The sequence below is a fragment of the Bos javanicus genome, chromosome 10 (genome assembly GCF_032452875.1).
Source record: "Bos javanicus breed banteng chromosome 10, ARS-OSU_banteng_1.0, whole genome shotgun sequence".
Taxonomy (NCBI): Eukaryota; Metazoa; Chordata; class Mammalia; order Artiodactyla; family Bovidae; genus Bos; species Bos javanicus.
In genome coordinates this window covers 85324256-85346347 of record NC_083877.1, presented here as the reverse complement: position 1 = coordinate 85346347, position 22092 = coordinate 85324256, and the positions used below count along the sequence as shown (strand labels likewise).

Here is a 22092-nt window from a genome sequence, read left to right as displayed (position 1 = left end):
GCACTACCTCACATGTATTAGCATCTCAACCCTCATAACAACTCTACAAGGTTAAGGAGTAGGAGCCACATTTTCTAGGTAGGGAACTGAAGCAAGGGACAACCTAAGCAATTGGCCCAATGTCACCTGCCCCATCAAGTGGCAAGGCTGGGATTTGGCCCCAGTCAGTCTGGCTTTTGGAGAAGGCAATGGCACCCCACTCCAGTACTCTTGCCTGGAAAATCCCATGGACGGAGGAGCCTGGTAGGCTGCAGTCCATGGGGTTGCTAAGAGTCAGACACGACTGAGCGACTTCACTTTGACTTTTCACTTTCATGCATTGGAGAAAGAAATGGCAACCCACTCCAGTGTTCTTGCCTGGAGAATCCCAGGGACAGGGAGCCTGGTGGGCTGCCATCTGTGGGGTCGCATAGAGTCAGACACGACTGAAGCGACTTAGCAGCAGCAGCAACAGTCTAGCTTTGGAGCCCCTAGATCTAAGGACTGCCTCATCCCGCATCTCGCCTTGCCCTCACTCAGCTCTGCCCTCCCACAGATGCCGACGAGTGTGTGATGTTCGGGCCCGGGCTCTGCCGGAACGGCCGGTGTCTCAACACGGTGCCTGGCTACATCTGCCTGTGCAACCCTGGCTACCACTACAATGCCGCCCGCAGGAAGTGTGAGGGTGAGGATGCCCGCCACCCCTCCCCACCCCGGGGCCCACAGCTGAATGCTGCCCCACCCCCCTGCCAGGCAGCCCATTTCTGGCTGGAAGTGTCCCCCTTCCCCAGGGAGGACGCCCGCTGCAGCAGGGGGCAGGGGGGCCTAATGGCAAGCCATCCTTGGGCTGGGGCCTCCCAGGCTGGGCGGGAGGTGGGGGGGCCGTTATCAGCTACAAGAAACCTCCATTCCCTGAAGGCGGCGGTGGGTGGGCACAGCGCGTGGGCACTGCCCCCAACGTTCCTCCCCGTCTCCCTGCCTCCCAGATCACGACGAGTGCCAGGACATGGCCTGTGAGAATGGGGAGTGTGTGAACACGGAAGGCTCCTTCCACTGCTTCTGCAGCCCACCCCTCACCCTGGACCTCAGCCAGCAGCGCTGTGTGAACAGCACCAGTGGTGTGGGTCAGTGGGGGTGGGGGTGGGGGGGCAGCAGGGGGAGCAGACCGGGGCTGGGGAGGCTCACGTGCCCTGTGCCCCCAGAGGACCTGCCTGACCACGACATCCACATGGACATCTGCTGGAAGAGAGTCACCAATTACGTGTGCAGCCATCCCCTGCACGGCCGCCGCACCACCTACACCGAGTGCTGCTGTCAGGATGGCGAGGCCTGGAGCCAGCAGTGTGCTCTGTGCCCCCCCAGGAGCTCTGGTGAGAAGGCGGGGACGCCGCAGAGCTGGGCCCCCAGGGTAGGGGATATCCTCACCTTGGAAAGGGGCGGGGGACTTCAGAAAGGAGTAGGGCAAGTCACGGGCCTGCCTTCCCTCCCTCTTGTTTGGGGATGGATGCTGTGGGGCAGAGCAGGGTGGGGGAGAGGAACTCGGGGCAGTGGTCCCAGCACCTCCCTCTGTTCTTGAGTCGGAAAACAGCACCCCGGGCCTCAGCTCCCAAGAGCCCGGGCCCAGCACCTCCCTCTGTTCTTGAGTCGGAAAACAGCACCCCGGGCCTCAGCTCCCAAGAGCCCGGGCCCAGCTTCCTCTCTCCCTCCTGCTCCTGACAGAGGTCTACGCTCAGCTCTGCAATGTGGCCCGGATCGAAGCCGAGCGGGAGGCCGGGATCCACTTCCGGCCCGGCTATGAGTACGGCCCGGGGCCGGATGACCTGCACTATAGCCTCTACGGCCCAGACGGGGTCCCCTTCTACAACTACCTGGGCCCCGAGGACGCCATCCCCGAGCCACTCTTCCCCAGCACGGCTGGCCGCCCAGGGGACCGCATACCGCTCCCTGAGCCTCCCCTGCAGCCCTCAGAACTCCAGCCCCACTATGTGGCCAGCCACCCAGGTCTGTGTTGCTGCAAAAACGGGGAAGAGGTGGGCTCTGAAGCAGTTTCACTTCCATCTTCTCCATCTGCTCATCACTGTCAGCAGGGTGAGGACAGGAAAGGGAAAAACCCACCCAGCCCTTTCACGGGTCACCCAAGGGACAGGTGCAAACAACCCCCTCTGACGGACTAACTAACACAGGGGACGCTAAGACGTACAGGACACCATCCCAACCTCAAAGCTGCTCGTGGGAGCTGAGAGAGGGGCCAGCAGCACACTCCTCCCACACCACGTACAGTGTGCAGAACACGCTGCTCTACAGGTTCAAACCTGTGACCCCAAGTGGGAATTGTTGTTGTTCAGTCACTAAGTCATCTCTGGCTCTTTGTGACCCCATGGACTGCAGCACACCAGGCTTCCCTGTCCTTCATTATCTCCTTGAGTTTGCTCAAACTCATGTCCATTGAGTCGGTGATGCCATCCAACCATCTCATCCTCTGCCATCCCCTTTCTCCTCCTGCCTTCAATCTTTTCCCAACATCAGGGTCTTTTTCCAGTGAGTCAAGCTCTTCGCATCAGGTGGCCAAAGTATTGGAGCTTCAGCTTCAGCATCAGTTCTTCCAATGAATATTCAGGGTTGATTTCCTGTAGGATTGACTGGTTTGACCTCCTTGCTACCCAAGGGACTCTCAAGAGTCTTCTCCAGCACCACAGTTTGAAATGGGAATTAAGGATTTCTAACCCCTTTAAAGGCCCACTGTGGTGACCTGGTTCGTAAGTGGCAATGACCCCAGCACTCAGGACTTGGATTCTAATAAGGAAGTCGGGCTTGGCATCTGTGCAGTGGTCTTGCCACGGGCACAGCCACAGTATCAGACTGATCAAAACTACACTGAGGTTAGGAGGAGGGTCTTTTCCAGGGGAGGCGAGTTACTTAGAGGAAGAAGAGGGTTAGGCAGAACTAGGAGCAGTTTTGCTTTATGGTGAGTGAGGGTTGTCCCTTTTGCTACCAGTCCTGTCCACCCCCAAAAAGCTATGTGAAGATTTTACCGTAACATCCTGCCACTAACCACAACAAAGTCAAAACTATACAGAGATACCGAAGTGCTCAGGATCCCTGGTGTTGTGAAAGCAGTGAGTCCCTACCTCCCTGGAGCCTCATTTAAAGCAAGCATGTTTCCCCATCTAAAAATGACACATAATTATTTTTTACGGGTATTGCCTTTTGTCTCACCATCTTTCTGTGACAGTGTTATAACCCTCCCCACCCCAGGAGTTCATTACCCCAGGAGTTCATTAGGCTCCTCTGAGCAGAGGGCAAGGGCCCCAGGGTGGGGTATGAGACCTCAGCCCCCCTGGCTCTCTGACTCCCTCCTCCCAGAGCACCAGGCTGGCTTCGAAGGGCTCCAGGCAGAGGAGTGCGGCATCCTGAATGGCTGTGAGAATGGCCGCTGCGTGCGCGTGCGCGAGGGCTACACCTGTGACTGCTTCGAGGGCTTCCAGCTGGACACGGCCCACATGGCCTGTGTGGGTAGGTCTGGAATCAAGAGTGCTAATGCCCGGGGGCAGGACGGCCCTGCTGGATCCATGTGGAATAGTCAGACTGGCCCACTGCTCACTTAGGGATGCCTGACTTGGCCTAGGTGGCAGACCCACTGCTGCCTGCTAGCGGCCCTGCTGGGCACCAAGCCAGGTGGTGAGAGCTCCAAAGGTCTACCACTGTGATTAGAAAGCCCTTTCCATGGAGGTTCCTAGATAGAAGAGAGGCAGGGGCGAGACAGCATGGTCACAGTATGGGTTCACGACCCCTGGCTTTGTGTCCGTGAGTTGCTTCCTTTCGGGCGTCCTTTGGCTGCCACATGGACGATTCCGCTGTGGGGCAGTGCTCAGGGCTTACTGACCAGAGGGGCACCGGGGGCAGCAGGCCATAGGCACGTGGGCTCCCTACAGCTCTCTCCTCCCTCTCCTCCTCTTAGATGTGAATGAGTGTGATGACCTGAATGGGCCTGCTGCGCTCTGTGTCCATGGTCACTGCGAGAACACGGAGGGCTCCTACCGCTGCCACTGCCTCCCGGGTTATGTGGCTGAGGCAGGCCCCCCACACTGCACCGCTAAGGAGTAGCAGAGACGGGTCGAGTGTGGGCAGTTACCTGGAAATGGGCCCTGGCCACAGGCGGGGCCTTGAGGAAGCTTTCCTAGCTGGGGAGATGCCATGAAGACACCGGCCGGAGGCCCTGCGGCCCAGCTCCCAGCCAGCCTCGCCTGCTTTTCATCTCCCCCAGCTTCGGCTCTTGCTGTGTGAGCATCTGTCACGGCCTCCACACCACCATGCCCTTGCTTGGCTCAAACACCACCAAGTGCTTTAATGCTTCAACCACTGGCCACGAGGCCCAGTCTGCCATCTGTCCGGGCCTTGCCATGGGATGCTGATCAAAGGATGGCCCTCAACCAGCCCCTCAAGCTGTGCAAACGTGCAAGGTCCTTCGGCCTCACGCTGTACATACCCCTTCTCTAGACATGACCCACGTATCATCCTGATGCTTCTACACCTGGATCGGAGGCCACACCTGCCCTGGAATGGCCCTTCAGAATCTATCAAGTGAAAAAGGATGGGGCGGGGCGCGGGAGAGGAGTTTGGGGAGTGATTGTCACCACTCAGCCAGTCTGAGTGGCTGAGGGCCAGATTTAGCCACGTCTCCACCCTGTTGCCAGTTTTGTGGCCCTGGAGAGGGGCAGAAGATGCCCTCATCTCGGAGAAGCAAGACTGATACTAGCTTGCTAGTAAGAGACGCATATGAAGGGGAGCAAGGAGCCTGAGAGAGCAGCAACAGGACAATATTTAAAAAAAAACAAAAACGGGGAGTTGATGAGAAAGGGGGCACCACGGCTTTATACAGATCTAAAGAAAATAATCAGTAGCTTCAGGTAAATAACCATTCAGTCTACCCAGCAATAGCTCCTGTGCACCACAGCAAGGGCTGCCCCGAGACAGGGTGCCTATCTCCGAAGACCTCCATTAAATACATACTGCTTCTTATAGGACACAAGTCTCTCCAGGGTTCTCCTTTTGTGGACACCTGTTGGATGTGCTAAAAATAAAGAGGTCCGTTTTCGAGCTTCTGAAATACAGTGTAATCCTGTTTAGGAGAAGCCAGGTTCCCTGTGTTGTTCCCTCTCTCTACTCAGAGTCATCTGCCCTCTTTCCCCTTCATACAATGGCTGGCTGGCATCCCACTGAGTTTACAAGTAGAGACTCACTCCAGCCTGGGCTAGCAGGGAGTTTAGAACCATGGTGGAATAAAGAAATGTACATTTCTGGGCTATTCTGGTTTTGTTTTTATTTCATATTAAACCAAATTTCTTTACCACGTTGACTGAGTCTGAACGTTAGAGATGAGACTGTGCTTACCCCCTCATCAGCTCTCCCAACATGACTGGGTTCCAACAGGAGAAGCTTCTTTCCCCTTCTGAGGCAAGGCAAGATCTGACTTTGCATTTCTCTGATGAATGGTGATGTAAATGAACAAGGCTCCGTGTGCCTGAAGATGTGGAGATGAATCCTCTTTTCTTAATTGAATCTGTCCTGTCCTACTTGCTGCTCTGATTGTCAGCCATCACGTGATAACTTATTGAACGCTTGCTATGTGCCAGGCCTGTGTTGAACGCTGTACACAAATTTCATTTAATCATCCAACAATCCTTACGATTTTGATTCCCAATTTACAGATGGGGAACTTGGACTTACAAAGCTTAAATAATCTGCTCTAGGTCACTACACTAGTTGAGATGTTTTCAGCAGACAAAAATATATAGTTCTTAAACATATGAAAATATTCTGACCTTCATTCATAATAAAAAGAAATGCACATGAAAACTATACCTAGACACTTTTTTAAACTATTAGGTTGGTAAAAATTTAAACGTTTGTTAAAACGTTGAGTTGGCAAGCATCTGTGGGAAAGCAGTACACTCACACACATAGCTGACAGGAATATATTCTGATACAACTTCTGAAGAGGATGGCAATGTCTTTCAAAATTATAAAAGCACTTATTCTTTAAATCAGTCATTCCACTTCTCGGAATTTAAATTTAACCTTCAGATATAGTCTTACCAAATGTAAAATGACGTATGTAAGGGGTTATTTATTTTAGCATTATTTGTAATAGCAAAAGGTTAGAAACAATGCATTGCCATGGAGCACCCCCCCCCAAAAAAAAAAAAATAAAAACGGGGGTGGGTGCTCTAAATGCCTGGATAAGATATCCAAAGCAGATTAAGGGAAGAGGAAGGTAGCACAGCAAAGTGAAACATATGCTGCTATTGCCGTCTGTCTAAAGAGGAGGAGAAGAGAAGCGGGTATGTGCTAGCCTCATCTCCGCTACTCCACCTCACACCTCACGTTTCAGAGAGCTCACCCTTCCTCGGTGTACCCTTCAGGCACTGCATCTTAACTGCTGCTCCCACGGCCCTACCTCCCAAGCCCCGCACTCCTGTCCCCCTTCCAGGGATGTTTCCATGCTGGTACACATATTTCCTTGTGTTAGAAACACAAATATTAATAGCACACCATGCGTGCTGTTCTGCACTTTTCTGCTTCTTTTCACATCATATACTTGCACATAAAGGACTGCCTCAGTCTATTTTATAACTGTATACTTCTCCACTGAATAGACAAATCATAATTTATTTAATCAGCCTATTAATGGGTGTTTCCATTGTTTTCTATCTTTTGCTATTATAAATAATGCTACGATGAATATTCCTGTGCATATGTTACTTCATATTGTATCTATGGGGTTATATCTGTGGGGTAAATTCTTAGAAACAATGGTAGTTGACGGGAAGGGCAACAGGTGGATGCGCACAGGACTGGGAGACTCTTCACTGTATCCCCATTTGTGTCTTTTCGAATTTTGTACTGTGTCTTACCTATTCAAAAATAAAATATTTTTAAATACAGCTGCTGGACATAGACTGCTTAAATGTTCCCTCTCTTTATATATTCATCTGTTTTACAATTAAAGCCAGATGATAACTGTTTCAACACTTCTTAAATCAAATTTCCTTTAAACATCCTGGTGGCATTTCTCTGGAGAAATGGCAAACAGGGATTTTAAAAGGCAATCATAAACATCGAGGCTGCTGCTGCTGCTGCTGCTGCTAAGTCGCTTCAGTCATTTCCGACTCTGTGCAACCCCAGAGACGGCAGCCCACCAGGCTCCCCCGTCCCTGGGATTCTCCAGGCAAGAACACTGGAGTGGGTTGCCATTTCCTTCTCCAATGCATGAAAGTGAAAAGTCAAAGTGAAGTCGCTCAGTCGTGTCCGACTCTTAGTGACCCCATGGACTGCAGCCTACCAGGCTCCTCTGTCCATGGATTTTCCAGGCAAGAGTGCTGGAGTGGGGTGCCATTGCCTTCTCCGATGCTAGATACCTACAAAAGTGGAGGAGTTTCCTGCTTTTGAGACAGACATGCAAAGCCATGTTGCAAGGGACATTTAGACCCCGCCCACCGCAGGGTGTCAGTTCAGGGCCCTGAGTTCAGGGGAGGGCTACCCCTCCCAGCACTGACCATCAGTGCTGCCCACTTCCCTGTACAGGATGTCACAGCCAAACTCTGACCCTTCTCTTATGCTTTACAACGAAAGACCAAAAGAATGGGGCGCAATTCTCGGAAGAAAGAGAAAGAAGAGTATCTTCTTGGACACCTACTTCAGTAGTCTTTCCTAGTCTCTTATCCCGGAATCCCCTGTAACTGGTCAACATTTCCACACACAGAGACTAAGGGCAGGTGGGACACCTACAGTTAACAGCCAACAACATGAAGACTCACAACATAAAACAAGGAAGGGTCTCATGCCTTCAGTTCCTGCACAATTGTTTGGCTACAACGGTGGGGCATGCTACCCCAGGTATCATTAGCTCATGAAGGTAAATAAAACCAATTCTGCAATAAATGGGGTCTTGATAACCTCCCCTCAAAGTAATGGGGAGGCAAAAAATCTTCCAACTGATCCCAGAAAAGTGTAACATTTACCTAAATGAACTGCACAGTGAACAAAACTTGTGAAAATGTCTGCTGGCTTTTACAGCCTGCCAGGAAGAGGGCATCTGGTCAGAAAGGCCTGCAGAAGATCCTAAACCTATTTTACCATCACTGTTTATTTCAAGCCAATTGCCCACTGTCCCCTTGATGCCATTATCTCCTCATGCCCTGTGTTCTTAAAATTTCTACATCGCCCTCCTCCAGTGGAGACCTCTTGTCACCACCTCAGGCTTCCCTATGAAGCTTTCCCAATGTGATGAAGTAAGCTGATTTCTCCCAAACCCACTTTTTCTAAACACAAAATTCAATTCTTCTATTCATAGGAGGTATTTATACAGTCTTTGGAAGAGATCCTGTTCTTGCCTAACTGACCACTGGAACTTAATGGTTTATGGAGTAACTAAAGCTTAGCTATGTTTGTGCTAACCCACAAAAGTATCAGAGAAGAGGTTTAACACTTAAAATGTAACGAAATCTCTTCTCAAGGAGGATGAAAGGACTTAGTCTATGCTGAAAACCTTATTAGGCCCAGGTATTGGCAGCCACTTTCAATGGCTTAGTAAACACAGATGCTTCCACACACTGCTTTCTGACTTTTTCCATGGCAATTTGCTAAGAAAAAAACCTGCTCAGGTTTCTGAGTGACCTTTTGTGTCTGTATACACTGCAGACACACGATAGGTTTGTTCTAAGTCCTAGGTTTTCCCACATTGAAAATGTAAGTAAGTTTCTGTCTCAGATTCTGTATTTCTATTTTTCTTATGGATAATTCTTTTATTGAATGACCTTAATTAAGTCTAGAAAAGTTTCAATCCATTCCAGAATGCAAAATTTGCTGATACGAACTTTTAGGCTCTCAAAGAAAAGATGAGTTTAACCAGTAGCCCTTACAGAGTCAGCTTGGTTGTGGTTTCCCCAACGTTAGCAGTTGTTAATCATTTGTCATGGTGGTGCTTTTTACCTTTTCCTTTAGTTGTCTGTTGCCACAATGGCACCCCACTCCAGTACTTTTGCCTGGAAAATCCCATGGACGGAGGAGCCTGGTAGGCTGCAGTCCATGGGGTTGCTAGGATTGGACACAACTGAGCAACTTCACTTTGACTTTTCACTTTCATGCATTGGAGAAGGAAATGGCAGCCCACTCCAGTGTTCTTCCCTGGAGAATCCCAGGGACAGGGAAGCCTGGTGGGCTGCCATCTATGGGGTCGCACAGAGTCGGACACGACTGAAGTGACTTAGCAGCAGCAGCATGCAGTTCTGGCTGCCCCAACACAGTCACATACATACTATGGTTGTTTCTAGCTCCTTAGCCTATTTAAGTACTATACCCAAACAAGTACTTTAAAATTCATTGGAATTTGTGGCTAAAAAGCTCTTCTTTCAGAGACTCTGAAGGAAGGTTACCAAATTTAACAAATAAAAATACAGGATACCCAATTAAATCTGAATTTCAGATAAACAACAAATAATTTTTACTATTTGCAGAGACACACTTATACTAAAAATTATTTTCTGTTTGTCTAAAATTCAAATTTAAATGGGCCCCCTGCATTTTATAGTCCAAACTGGAAAAAAAAAAAAATCCAAGTGTCTATTATCTATATCAACAAAGGGACAACTTCCAGCTATACAATGAGACCAGAAACATTTCACACCATAAGATAAATAAAGCAACATATTCTAAAAAGATTCAGTCACTAAATCAGCAAAGAATCACGAAATGTCTTGTGTGAATATAGAGTATGGAGCTTATTTTCAAACTTATGATTCAAGTATCAGTGAGGTTTAGGTCCAAGTTTTTCTGGGTGATGGGTTATTGGTTTTGTGAATCTAACACATTCCTAAGTACGAGAAGAAAATGTATCTGCTGTAACAAATGGGAAGTGAAGAATGGGGTGCACAGAAAATAATGGTAAGTAAACTAGCACATTAAGGAAGGGTGAGATGAAAAAGATAACATTTCAGACAACAAGGTCCTACTGCATAGCACAGGGGAACTGTGTTCAATATCCTGTGATAAGCCATAATGGAAGAGAAAATAAAAAGCAAAGTATACACGTATATGACTGAGTCTCTTTGCTGTACAGCAGAGATTGGCACAATACTGCAAATCAACTATACCTCAATAAAAGTAATAAATAAATAAATAGCAAAACAAAAAGATAACATTTCATTTGGCTTTCTCATCCTCTCTGGTCTAGTAACACAGTGTTCAAGCTATGCAATCTGTGATTCTGATCCGTAACACAAATAATAAGGACTTTCTTTAAAACGAAGCTTTTATACATAGCTATACACATTTGTACAAGTAGCTCTGAAGGCCGGAGAAGTAACTCCTAGAACCTTGGAGGCGCTACAGATGATACTGGTTTCAACCAGTTACTAAATCTTAGGTAACAGCATCCACAGGCTTGGCCTTACAACTGTGTAGGAGAAATTAAATCAAGAGTAAAAGTTTCACATTCTGAAAATAGTGGTGAAACAACATCCTCGATTAAAGGAAAATAAAATTGAGAGAGGGTCATGATGGGAAGGAAACTTCTAGAATTGTTCTAATCCCAGGTGCCTCAAATCAGTCAGATGATAGCAATCTCTGGGTCACTTGTCATCACATCAAAGTTTGACAGAGAAGGATGATCCACAGGAGCAACCTTGCTGCGCTTGAGGATTGTTCAACACTTGAAATGAGCTTCGGATCAGTTCTTGGCTGAAGTCCACATGGGCCCCTTTGACGAAGGCTAAGCTATCAGAGTCAACCACCACTCTTGCCCCACCCTTTTCAAACACCCTGAAAAGAAGGGAGGAAGGCATTAATGAACATCATAAACACCAGAAACGTAACACCCTCTGAGCCCAGAGATGCCCATCCTGTTTTCTAAAATACGGAGGAAGCTTCCCTTATGACCTCTAACAGGTGCTGATTTTCTCTGAGGCAAAAAGATTTAATGGAAAGAATACTGGGAATGTATAGAAATTTAGGCCTGGAAACTTTCTAGTCCATCCTGACTCTCTACCAATGACCCTATGGACTTAGGCCAATTTTCCTCCTATGACATAAGTTATTTTGAATCAAGGCAACAAATCTTCATTGTATCCCCACTGTGTGAGAAGGGTGATGCGATGTTATCCTTAGCAGAAGTTTAAAATGTGGAATAAAAGTGCATCTTAAATTGGAGACACTTTTATCCCTTCTGCACATTCTCGGAGGACCCACCCCTTTCTCCTTGCCTGTCGTCGGGGTTGATAACTGTATCCAGTGAAAATTTGTACTGGAATCCGGAGCATCCACCTCCCTCCACCTCCAGCCTGAGGAATTCAGACCCTTCGGTGATTTCCAGAAGCCTCTGAAATGCAGGAAGGAGGGTCAAGAATGCCAGGCAAGGAGAGAAAGAAGAGTGGGCCAAAAGGAAGTCATCCCCCTCCCTTCCCCCCACCACCCCTGCCCCGCGACCGGTTTCTCACCTGGACGCAGCTGTCGGTGAGGTGGATCTGCCCTTCGCCAGCTTCTGGGCTAGAAGACGACACTTCCCGAAGCGCCCGGGGTCCGCGGGAGGCCGCGAGGAGCCTGCTGCGCAAGGGAGGAGGGTGAGACTGGGAGCAGAAGAGAACCTAGAACCCTCCACCTGGACAGCCCCACGCCAAACCTGAAGTCCCCCAACCCGGACAGCCCCACGCCAAACCTGAAGTGCCCCCGCCTGGACAGCCTCACGCCAAACCTGAAGTCCCCCAACCCGGACAGCCCCACGCCAAACCTGAAGTCCCTCCGCCTGGACAGCCCCACGCCAAACCTGAAGTCCCCCCGCCTGGACAGCCTCACGCCAAACCTGAAGTCCCCCACCCGGACAGCCTCACACCAAACCTGAAGCGCCCCCGCCTGGACAGCCTCAAGCCAAACCTGAAGTCCCCCAACCGGGACAGCCCCACGCCAAACCTGAAGTCCCCCCGCCTGGACAGCCTCACGCCAAACCTGAAGTCCCCCACCCGGACAGCCTCACACCAAACCTGAAGTGCCCCCGCCTGGACAGCCTCACGCCAAACCTTCACCTCCCCCGCGAGCCTTAGTTTCTCCTGAGTCCTGAAGGGGCAAACCAGGTGCTTTTCTAGGCTTGGTTACCTGCTCCTTTGCCAGGGAGTCACCACTCTCAGGGCCACAGCTGTTAGCCCTCGGACGGCCGCCATTTTCTTCTGTAAGCTCCGCCCCCTCACATTTCCCCAATCGCCTTCCACTCCTGGGCCTCGGGAGGCGGGATCCACGGAAACCCCGCCCCTGAGCACATCTATTGGGAGATGAGGAAGGAGAAGGGATTTGATTGGGTAGAAATGCTCCCATTGCGGAAGTGGGGTCGCACTCACAAAGCCCAGGCCGAGCACTGGCGAGAGGAGGCGTGCCGGATGAAGATGGATCCCGCTTGCCCTGCGGCTGAGCGGAGCGGATGGGCGGAGTTTGCGAGAGTCCCGGACCCCTTGTCTGGCTCCGTGGACCCGGGGTGGAGGGGGGGGGCGCGGGGACAGGCCTCGGCCCCGCTGGCCAGTGACCAGTCGCCTGACTGGGCTCCTCCCCCGGCCCGGCCCATCCCTGAAGACTTTATCTTGTGACCGAGACTGCTGGCTCTCCCTTCCTTGAGCTTGGAGCCTCAGCAGCGATGCGTTTCTTGACTGTCGCGTTCCTGTTCCTGGCACTCAGTGCCTCCGCCCTGGCCGAGCCGGTGAAATTCAAGGACTGCGGTGAGCCCCGGGGCCAGTCCGAAGTTCCCGCGCACTCTGCGGGAGCCCCTGACAGAATCTGATGCTAAGACTGCTGGGCTGGGTTTGGCGGGTCCTGCGAGCAGCCAGGCTCAGCCTCGGACCCTTCGTGGAGTGGGCTGGAGTCGGTTGGGGTAGGGGACAAGGTGCTGGCCTGGATAAAACGCGACCTCTCACAACTTTATCTCATCAACCCATGTTTTGGTCCCAGCACATTCCTGGAGGTGGGCATTTTGCTGAAGTTTCCCAAAGTGTGTGGGGCAAACAGCCGAAGGTTCACTTGCCGCTTGGGGCGTCAGGGGTGCCGTGCAAAACTTCTCTTTATTTATGCCTTGTGTCTTGGGTGACCGCTCAGTCCCCACTCCTTTTGCTTTTCTTTTACATTTCCCTTCTGATGACACATCAAAAGTCAATTCTCCTTTCACGAGCTGTTCCTTTAGGGCTTCCTTTTGGGCGATGGCACTTTTAATTCTTTCCAGTTTTCTCCTCCTATTTATAAAACTCTTGTTTCTGGTCGCAACTTGTGATGCATAACCCTCTCTTGCAGCTGTGGTTGGAATCTTTGGTGAGAAATACAATGGGGTAGAAATTGTGAGTTCCTTCAGTCAAATCTATCCAAATTAAATGTTTGAGCAGAGCTTTTCTGAAGTGGAGAGGTGTAATGATAAATGAAAGAGAAATGAAACTGACTTTATAAAATTTGTGAGCTGGAAGGAAACTTGGAGATCCTGTAATCAATCATGGGCTTTCCAGATGGCACTAGTGGTAAAGAACTTGCCTGCCAATGCAGGAGATGCAAGAGAGGAGGTTTGATCCCTGAGTCGGGAAGATCCCCTGGAGGAGGAAATGGCAACCCATTCTAATATTCTTGCGTGGGAAATCCCATGGACAGAGGAGCCTCACGGGCTACAGTCCATGAGGCCGCAAAGAGTCAGACATGACTGAGCACACATGCACACACATAGTCAATCATTGAGTTTCAGAGATGTTAAGTAACTCACCCAATCACACAGCATAATGACAACCAGAGTAAATGTGCTTCTTCACACCCAGTGCCCAGGTAATATAGTAACTGCCCAATAAATATTTGTTGGAAAAGTAAATGAGGGAATAAATACTCTTTCCACTATATTTCCAAAATTCATGTTGAGGCAAGAGCAGAATTGGGGGCTAGGGCTAGGAGTGATCAAGAAATAAAAATTGTGGGCCTATTAATGCTTAACAAATGCTGCTCCCCTGAACTAGGAGACTGGCATTTGAAAGATGGTATTATCACCTCACATTACTGCCTTTACCTCCATTAAACTTAGTGGCCAACTTTGGATGAAAACACTATGTTATCTTTATCAACTCATTCAACTCTCGCAGTCTGAAACCGTCACATAAAGTAACTTGCCCAAGCTCTTACAGCTCATAAGCAGTAGGAAACTAGTGAGTGTTTGTGAGTCAGTCTGGATTTCAACAGTAGCATTAACATTAAAAAAAAAAAAAAAACTAAGGAAACTGAATCCTGAGATTGGTCTGCTCATGTGAAAAAACCAGGTGTACACCTATGGCAAGAACTTCTTAAGGGAAGGAGAGTTTCAGTGACAGACTTTCAATTTACTTTTGAATTGGGAAATACAATGGAAAAACTTCAGTGCCCACATCAAAAGGTTTTTTGAGTCCCACTTTGCCTCCTTTATCCTAAAGTGGTATTTCCTCAAGTCAGAAATGAGCAAACTAGTTTTGCAATTTTTGAGAGTTAGGACTGAGAAATTTGCTCTGTTGACACTGGAAAGCCGAGAACCTCTTGTCAAGAAAAAAAAAACAAACAAACTGAATGAAGTAGCTAAGTACTACCCTCCAGATCAGTAGAGGGTACTGAGAGTATTCAGTACCTCCTACATCATGTGAGCCAGCCTTGACAGAAACTAGAAGTTGAAAGCTTCAGCATAAGCACTGGTTTTTTAATAAGTTGTTGACTAAGGTTCTGGATATTTTTTTTCCTGGTCCTAGAAGATAGGACAGAGTGGAAGAGAGTGCTTAGAGAAAAGAATCTTGTATTTATGTTTTGAGGACTTTGCCATGATGGAGAAGCAAGTTGGGATAGGGGACAGCAAAGTATGGTTTACAGAACTAGCTGGAGCAATGTTAGTCAAAACAAGGAAACTGTTCCACCCAAGATAATGCTCTCAACCTGCCATTTTCTTTGTCTTTCATACACTGTACTTTTGAGACAGTCTGTTCTATTGTCTAGATCCAGAATTTCTACCCACAAAGTAAATTTGAGGTGAGAGGCTCACCTTTTGTGTCAAAGGGGAACTTGCTAACCCACCCAGGAGCAGCTGCTCTAGATTGAATTCATGGACTAAATGCCAGTATGATGATGATGATGATATGTGTGTGTGTGTTCACGCTCAGTTGTGTCTGACTCTGTGACCCCATACACTGTAGCCCACCAGGCTCCTCTGTCCATGGAATTTTCCATGCAAGAAGACTGGAGTGGGTTGCTATTTCCTCCTTCAGGGGATCTTCCTGACCCAGGGATGAAACCCATGTCTCTTGTGTCTCCTGCTTTGGCAGGTGGATTCTTTAGAACTCGAGCCACCTGGGAATTGCCCCAGTATAATGATAGTAATGGTGAATACCTGTATAGCCTTACTATGTTCTAAGCACTTATTAAGAGTTATAATGTATTAGCTCACCTACCCTCTGAGGTAGGTACTGTTATTAGCCCCAGGGAGGCTAAGTATCTTGCCTTAAGTTTCCACAGTACTTAATGGAGCCAGTGAGCTCATGGCCAGGTGTCAGATCCGAGTCTAGCTCTCAGCAATGGCATGAGTGGTGGAGCTTAAACTCACCCAGCTGTTTACTTCTGTTCTCTCCCGTTCAGCTGTCTGGTTTCAGGGGCCTGGATGGAGTAAGAAGATTCTTAAAGATTTGTGCTTAACTTTTCTTGGTCAGAGTATTTTTATCCTTATTTAGACTGGCGGGGGAAAAAAGTCACACTCCCTGCCTCCAACCACTTATTTGGAAGAACATGGGTCCCAGAGTAGAGTGTACACCTCTGCTCTGTGTATCTCAAATGTGTGCTTGAAACTATTCTCATCGGTAGCAGTATTCAAACCTCAGAGACCATGAGTTGGATAGCCACCAGGGCAGGATTGAAAGACCAGGGGTGGGTGGGGGTGGGAAGGACAGTTAAGAGAGCAGCCAGTCTCAAGATTACAACTGGAAACAGTAGCCTTAGATCCCAAGTGGAAACAGTAGCTATGTGCCTTGAGTCATCACTTAAGCCCTGTGTGCCACTCTCAGATCCTGTGTCAGGAAGGAGGGGTGGGGATGGTTTTCCCTGGTGGAGCCCTCCCAGCTTGTAGAGCAAGGGAGCTGGCTGTGTATACGCGATCATTTCCTAATTCCCCTCCACCTGTCAAATATGAGCAGTTTCTGCTGGTCCCAGTGGTCTCATTGGGAAGGCAGAGCACCTTCCCATTAGGTAGGAGACAGCCGAGGTGATTTGTTTTCCCTCCCATCCAAACAAATTGTTCTTCTTTTGCAGGTTCTTGGGTCGGAGTTATAAAGGAAGTGAATGTGAGCCCATGTCCCACCCAGCCTTGCAAACTGCACAGAGGACAGTCTTACAGTGTTAATGTCACGTTCACCAGTAGTAAGTAAAAGTGGTTTTTACCTTCAAATTCATCTTAAAGCGTGACATCAATCTAGGAATTGGAGTGAGCGTGGGAAGGTGAGGAGGAGGGAATTGCAGTCAGGAATTCCTTGACCTCCCTCTCAGTGGACACCATGCTTTTACACACCCTTCTCATACTGGGTCCCCCATGCCTGTTTCTTGGAGCCGGTAGTTGCCAGACTCCCTTTAAGCAAAGGGGATTTCCATGTGTTCACAGGTCAGAGAAGACAGCACAATAAGCTCCATATTACACAGCAGATTTCATGGGAAGGTCAACTCTTCAGCTACAGACTGCAGAGTGTTAGTACCAACCCCAACTCTGTAAACTTTAGAACTCTTCCAAAATGTTATTTCAAGCACTATATCTTCCAGTTATTAAGTCTATATTCTGCCTGAAAATATAGGAGCAATTAATACTTAGCCTCTGTAAGGTTTGGGGAACTTACTCTTGACCCAAGAAATTCAAGGTTTCTTCTTCAACTTGAAGAAATGTTATTGGAACTTGTTTATTTCTTCTTTATTTATCTTCTTCAGATTCCCAGGAATCTAGACGAATGTAAAATCTCTGTTTCTAAAAAGGGCAGCTGCTCTGAATCTTCCCCTCATTTTCTATCCTTTGGAACTAGACAAATAAAAAATTCTCAGAGTTCCTATCATCTCTTGTTCATAAGCCTAAAGACAGCTCTAAATCCTAGAGTTATTATCTCTCCTGGAGAAATACCCCATCCCCTCTATTGTTCCAAATCAAAAAATGTATCTTCTCAATAAAAGCAATTCCCAGGTGGGAGACAGAAAGAAACAGAGCCAATACTCTGGATCTCCAGAAGAATCTAATAGCTCATAACTCCAATTGCCCTAATTTTATTACGTTTATTCCTCCTGCCTTTTGTTTTGGAGGGTAAAGGTGAGCAAGAAATGTACCTTTCTCTTACGCAGTTTCTAAAGAGTTACTGCTTTTGCCTCTGTTACAGGCCATGGCATTTCTGTGGAGACTTCTAGTCTCTCTTTCTGTATTGTCTCTCCACTTTATTCTTAATTTTTATTGGAATCCTTAGGACAGAGTATTTGAGAATTCAGAGACCACACTCTTTAAGATGCACAATACACTTTGACAGAATCTGATGCATATAGTAAACAGAAAATTGGCTGCCAAAAATCAGTTAGCTTGTTCCATAAAGTTATTTATCCAGATAGCTCTGATTCTTCTAAGAAACTGAAAGGCAATGAAGAGCAAGGTGGGGTTAAGAGCAAAGAAAACAGCCCCCACTGATTATTTTTATTTATGTATAATTCAGTAATTTTTCAAGTTTCCGAGTGATTACTCTCTGCATAGCATTCACGGAAGTACTAAGTGTAACTGCAAAGAGAAATAGACCCTAGGAATTAAGAGGTACATTCTTCGGTTTGCCATCACAGCAATGCCATTGCTTGAGACTATGCCTGAATTCTTTATTTAGAGTTTGGAACTAGGCTATTTCCTTCGCTATCTGATTCTCTTTTTTTTTTTTTTCTCCCTCTTAGATACTCAGTCTCAAAGTAGCAAGGCTGTGGTACATGGCATTGTGATGGGCATCCCAGTTCCCTTTCCCATTCCTGAGTCTGATGGTTGTAAGTCTGGAATCAGATGCCCCATCGAAAAAGATAAGACCTATAACTACGTGAACAAACTACCCGTGAAGAATGAATACCCCTCCGTAAGTAAAATTGTGGTTGAGAACACTGAAAGTCCTGTGACTGGTTTGGAAATTGGAGGAGAGGGGGCAGGAAGAAAAGATTAGAACAGGAATCCTTCATCTCTATGAGGAAGAAGGGAATGCCTAAGGGAAAGGAGTATGGGAATCGTGAGGTGCAGAGTTCTCACTGTGTCCCTTCGTTCTTTGTCTCTTGCCTAATGCTTGAAAAGTGAGAGTGTTAGTCGCTCAGTCATATCCAGCTCTTTCCGACCCCATGGACTGTAGCCTGCCAAGCTCTATCCATGGAATTCTCCAGGCAAGAATACTGGAGCGGGTTGCCAGTTCCTTCTCCAGGGGACCCTTCCCTCTCCAGAACTTGAACCCATGCGTCCTGTATAGGCAGGCAGATTCTTTACCACTAAGCCAACCAGGGAAGCCCTACAAAATTTTAGCTAGGTATCAGATAGTTCAAGATTTCAAGTAGTCGTCCCATTGTCACCAGAAAAACCTGGTCTCTCCATTAATCTCTTAACAAGAGAGCAGTCATGTGTGAGGTCCATAGCAGAGTGGTAGCTTTTTCCTCTCTGCTTTCTCTCCTCCACCCCACCCCCACCCTCACCTCTGACTGCTACACCTGCCTCTTCATCTGAGGAGTAGGTGAGCTAGAGCCTGCTAGAATGGGCCTGTGTTAACGATTATGAATCTTGGTAAGAATGGAGGAAGTAAAGGGACTACTCTTTTCAATGAAGAAAAAGAGCTGCATTTCTTAAAAGGAGATTGAGTCAACCAGGAGCAGTCTGGCCATTTTTTCTATAGAAACAGCCAGTAATTAAAGAACATTCTAAAAAGACTCAAACATAGGGAGTCTGTGCTTACCACGCACGTGTGCTTAGTCACTAAGTTGCATCCAACTCTTTGCAACCCCATGGACTGTAGCCCACCAGGCTCCTTTGTCCATCGGATTCTCCAGGCAAGATACTAGAGTAGGTTGCCATGCCCTCCTCCAGGGGATCTTCCCAACCCAGGGATTAAACATAGGTCTCCTGCACTGCAGGCAGATTCTTTACCATCTGAGCCACTAGGGAAGCCCCTAGGGAGTCTGTGTTTGAGAGATATCAGAGGAGCTAAAGGCCAGGGACAGATTTGCAGATTAATTTGCAGACCAGCTGTGTAATCATAGGTATATCTGAGCCTCAGTAACTTAAATCTAGTTAGGACCTGATACAGAGTAGGCACTTAATATATGGTAGTTATTGTTCAGTGACATTTCATTTGTTTTTTGTTTGTTTTTGTTTTGTTGCTCTGCAGAGCTTAAGTGGCATTTCATTTGAAAACCAGCTCAAATTATGTTAATGTGTGCAGTCAGTGAAACAGTAGTTAATGTGTACTAGTCTTGAAAAACTTACCAAACAAGTTTCACAAGTATAGTATCTGTTCTTAGCAGTTTAATATCTGATACATTCTCTATCCAAGGACAATATATTAAATGAATTTTTGGAGCAGGAAGTTGGAATAGGAGCTTGCTCCGTCCACTCCACGCATCGACCTGGTATTGCAATACTTCCAGGAACAGTGCATCCCCCTCCCCCAGCCTTGGGGGAAATTTAAAAAAAAAAAAGGAGACAGCTCCTAGTGTGACCAGTCAAGGCAGAGATCTCTATAGGGGTATAATGTCAAAAAATGGCTTAAGGACATTAATCAAAGCTATATTGCCACAAAGGTCGTTGTCCCTGAAAGTGTTCATACAACCCTAAACTTCTTTGGACATCCTTTGTGCTTTGACATTTCTTTTTTCAGCTAATAAGTAAGTTTCCTGAGACCTAGAAATCAAACTATTTACTCTCTGCTCTTCATAGTTAAAGTTGGGAGAAGCTGGATCATGTTGTCAAAATGCATGTGAAATTGTTTAACTTTAAAATTCTTTGTCATGGGTGCCTTCATTTATGTATGATTGATCTAAGAGGAAAAAGAATGCTTTAGAAATTTTACTTAAGAAGCTAACTAGACTAGGATGCGGTACTACTAACACTAAATCCTACGTGGAACTTGGTTTACCCTTCTAAGCTTAAGGACACAGGCTGTGCCTGCATCCCACCCAAACAGCCTTCATGATAGCATGATTTAAGAAGAAAAGTGTGAGGAATAGACAGTTTGTTACAATTTCCGTCTAGGATTCATAGTTAAAATTCATAGGTAAACCCATTCTGGATTGAGGCGAGGTCCTAGCTTCATTTTTCTTGATTCTTTTTCTTTCTCCAGATAAAAGTGGTGGTGGAGTGGGAACTCACGGATGACAAAAACCAACGTTTCTTCTGCTGGCAGATCCCAATAGAGGTTGAAGCCTAGAGCTGTTCAGTGCCAATGTGTCCATCTGGGGGTGAGAGAGCATGGGCGGAGGGAGGGGAGGAGAAATCAAGTCTAAACTCAATCAATGCCATGAGATGAAAGGAATTTTCAGACTGCCGTTTTGTGCCTCTCAACCTCCAAAAGCGTCTAAGACCCTGTTCCTGAGAGCTTGGAACTGTAACCCTTGTATTATCCTTTGTAAAAGGGTTGGATTATCCAACTTTTCTTTCCAAGAGAAAGTGAGACTGCAGGGATTGATTCAGTTGTCTTCAGATTTCGGAGGTTTTTTGTTGGTTTTGGCAGGTTTTGTTTTTGGTTTGGACTTTTTTTGTCTTGTTGTTTTGCTTTTGGAATAAGGAGGGTGTCACCGGACAGAACCTGAATGAAGCTGCTTGGGGGATACTGGATAACTTGCCCTAGGGCTGCCAGCCCTTGCAGCAGAGGATGGGTTCCAAACCACATCCGTCTACCTGGGATCACACCTGCAAGTCCCTCGTCTCCATGTGCCTCGCTGAGCTCAGTGCATCTGGCCAGTGAGCTTCCTTACCACTAGCTCCAACTGTTTCTCTGGCCGTGACTTGCTCTGCAGCGGCGTCACCGAAATTTCTCTGCGATTAGCTCATGTCTCCTTTTCTATCTTAGGTCGTTTTCATTAATTGCAGCATTTGATTAGCAGGTGTTTTGATTTTTTTTTTTTTAACAGTACTAACTTGGGACCTCTTTATGCATGTCTCTTTGAATAAACAAACACTTGGCAATCTTCTTCTGCATTTGGGTTGTGGACAACTTCTTTTACCCAGTGTGTTACCCCAGATCCATGGGAGGTGAACATCCAGTCCCATGATCCCCAAGTACAGTAAAGACATGACTTTCAGAAACTGCTGTTTCTCCCTTTCCACAGGACTCATCTCTCTGTCTGACATAAAATGACCTTGTTTGCTTCATTTTGCACAGTCTTATACCACCAAGGGTGCTGGAAAGAAACAGTGAAGGCAAGCATCCCCTAGTGGAATAGCAGCATCGCAAGGTCAAGGGAACTGAATTTGGGGTGGGAGCGGGAAGTAAGAAGTTATAAGTTGGCATAAGCATAGTAATCTTCAGGAACCTTCTGCCCTGGAGAAAGTCCAGAAGCTTAAAGATGAAATGAGAAGTTGTAGCAAGTACTGGCTTAATTATTTACATCTTGGAGTGTCCTGCTCTTGAAGTACAAGTACAATCATGGGCATATTTTGCTGTTTTGAGTCAATGCACTATCTATCAGCTTTTAGCTGTCACAGGGACTACAACCCCATTCACAAAGGAGTCGATAATGTGGCCTTTGGAAGGTCATCTCTTTTAGGCTGGAGTGCTTAGGCAGCAAATAAATCATTTAGTCTGGTTCTTTTCATCCTATTTTCACTAGATTTCTTCAGCTTGTGAGTTTCCCAGGAAAACCACCAGGGGACAGCCATACATTGGGAATAAAGTTATCAGCAGCCAAGATTTCCCAGTTAATTCCCAGAGCCATTCAATCATTGTACTCCAGCTAGGATGTTTTGTGTATTCTATCACATTGTGCCTAAAGGGACAGCCCACTCTGTCTTCCTGTGCTGGACCCTGGGTTTATCAGACTTAAATGGATTCCGAAGGTGCTGTGCCTTCAGACTGCTGG

The 22092-nt window shown here is 47.3% G+C and overlaps 3 protein-coding genes and 1 non-coding gene across 11 annotated transcripts in view; 3 read left to right on the top strand and 1 right to left on the bottom strand.

The window, feature by feature from the left end:
* The window catches only part of LTBP2 (latent transforming growth factor beta binding protein 2), a 109858-nt gene extending 102935 nt beyond the window's left edge, over positions 1–6923 (top strand). For 2 of the 4 annotated variants that reach the window (XM_061429443.1, XM_061429440.1), the window contains 6 exons: positions 536–664; positions 966–1103; positions 1182–1349; positions 1699–2067; positions 3343–3492; positions 3938–6923. In XM_061429443.1, coding sequence (XP_061285427.1) covers positions 536–664; positions 966–1103; positions 1182–1349; positions 1699–2067; positions 3343–3492; positions 3938–4083 — 1100 coding nt within the window. In that variant the 3' untranslated portion in view covers positions 4084–6923. The remainder of the gene's footprint in view (positions 1–535; positions 665–965; positions 1104–1181; positions 1350–1698; positions 2068–3342; positions 3493–3937) is intronic. The other 2 variants (XM_061429441.1, XM_061429442.1) reach the window with 2 other exon arrangements.
* Positions 6924–9586: 2663 nt separating this feature from the next.
* ISCA2 (iron-sulfur cluster assembly 2) lies at positions 9587–12228 on the bottom strand. 4 transcript variants are annotated; one of them, XM_061429456.1, is made up of 4 exons: positions 12124–12228; positions 11472–11577; positions 11224–11353; positions 9587–10797 (listed from the first exon to the last, which is right to left on the bottom strand). In XM_061429456.1, exons 1-4 carry the CDS (start codon positions 12186–12188, stop codon positions 10748–10750), a joined length of 351 nt encoding a protein of 116 aa, XP_061285440.1. In that variant the 5' UTR covers positions 12189–12228; the 3' UTR covers positions 9587–10747. The 4 variants fall into 4 exon arrangements, with proteins under 4 accessions (XP_061285440.1, XP_061285438.1, XP_061285441.1 ...); XM_061429454.1 differs by having other exon boundaries at positions 11238–11353; XM_061429457.1 differs by having other exon boundaries at positions 11472–11574.
* Positions 12229–12359: 131 nt separating this feature from the next.
* Positions 12360–21211, top strand: NPC2 (NPC intracellular cholesterol transporter 2). Of its 2 annotated transcripts, none has more exons than XM_061429458.1 (4): positions 12360–12734; positions 16294–16401; positions 17944–18116; positions 20355–21211. In XM_061429458.1, the coding sequence occupies exons 1-4, from the start codon at positions 12653–12655 to the stop codon at positions 20439–20441; spliced, it is 450 nt and encodes a 149-aa protein (XP_061285442.1). In that variant the 5' UTR covers positions 12360–12652; the 3' UTR covers positions 20442–21211. The 2 variants fall into 2 exon arrangements, with proteins under 2 accessions (XP_061285442.1, XP_061285443.1); XM_061429459.1 differs by having other exon boundaries at positions 12492–12976.
* Positions 19493–19678, top strand: LOC133256316 (U2 spliceosomal RNA). The gene has a single exon (XR_009739187.1). It is a non-coding gene; the product is annotated as a U2 spliceosomal RNA (small nuclear RNA).
* Positions 21212–22092: the final 881 nt, after the last annotated feature.

Coding starts and splice junctions, on each gene's coding strand:
- ISCA2 (XM_061429454.1), bottom strand. CDS start 12,188: ATGGCGGCCGTCCGAGGGCTAACAGCTGTGGCCCTGAGAGTGGTGACT. Junction 11,578..12,123: donor ACTCCCTGGCAAAGGAGCAG/GTAACCAAGCCT, acceptor TCCCTTGCGCAG/CAGGCTCCTCGCGGCCTCCC. Junction 11,354..11,471: donor TCACCGACAGCTGCGTCCAG/GTGAGAAACCGG, acceptor CCTGCATTTCAG/AGGCTTCTGGAAATCACCGA.
- NPC2 (XM_061429459.1), top strand. CDS start 12,796: ATGCTAAGACTGCTGGGCTGGGTTTGGCGGGTCCTGCGAGCAGCCAGG. Junction 16,402..17,943: donor TAATGTCACGTTCACCAGTA/GTAAGTAAAAGT, acceptor TCTCCCTCTTAG/ATACTCAGTCTCAAAGTAGC. Junction 18,117..20,354: donor TGAAGAATGAATACCCCTCC/GTAAGTAAAATT, acceptor TTCTTTCTCCAG/ATAAAAGTGGTGGTGGAGTG.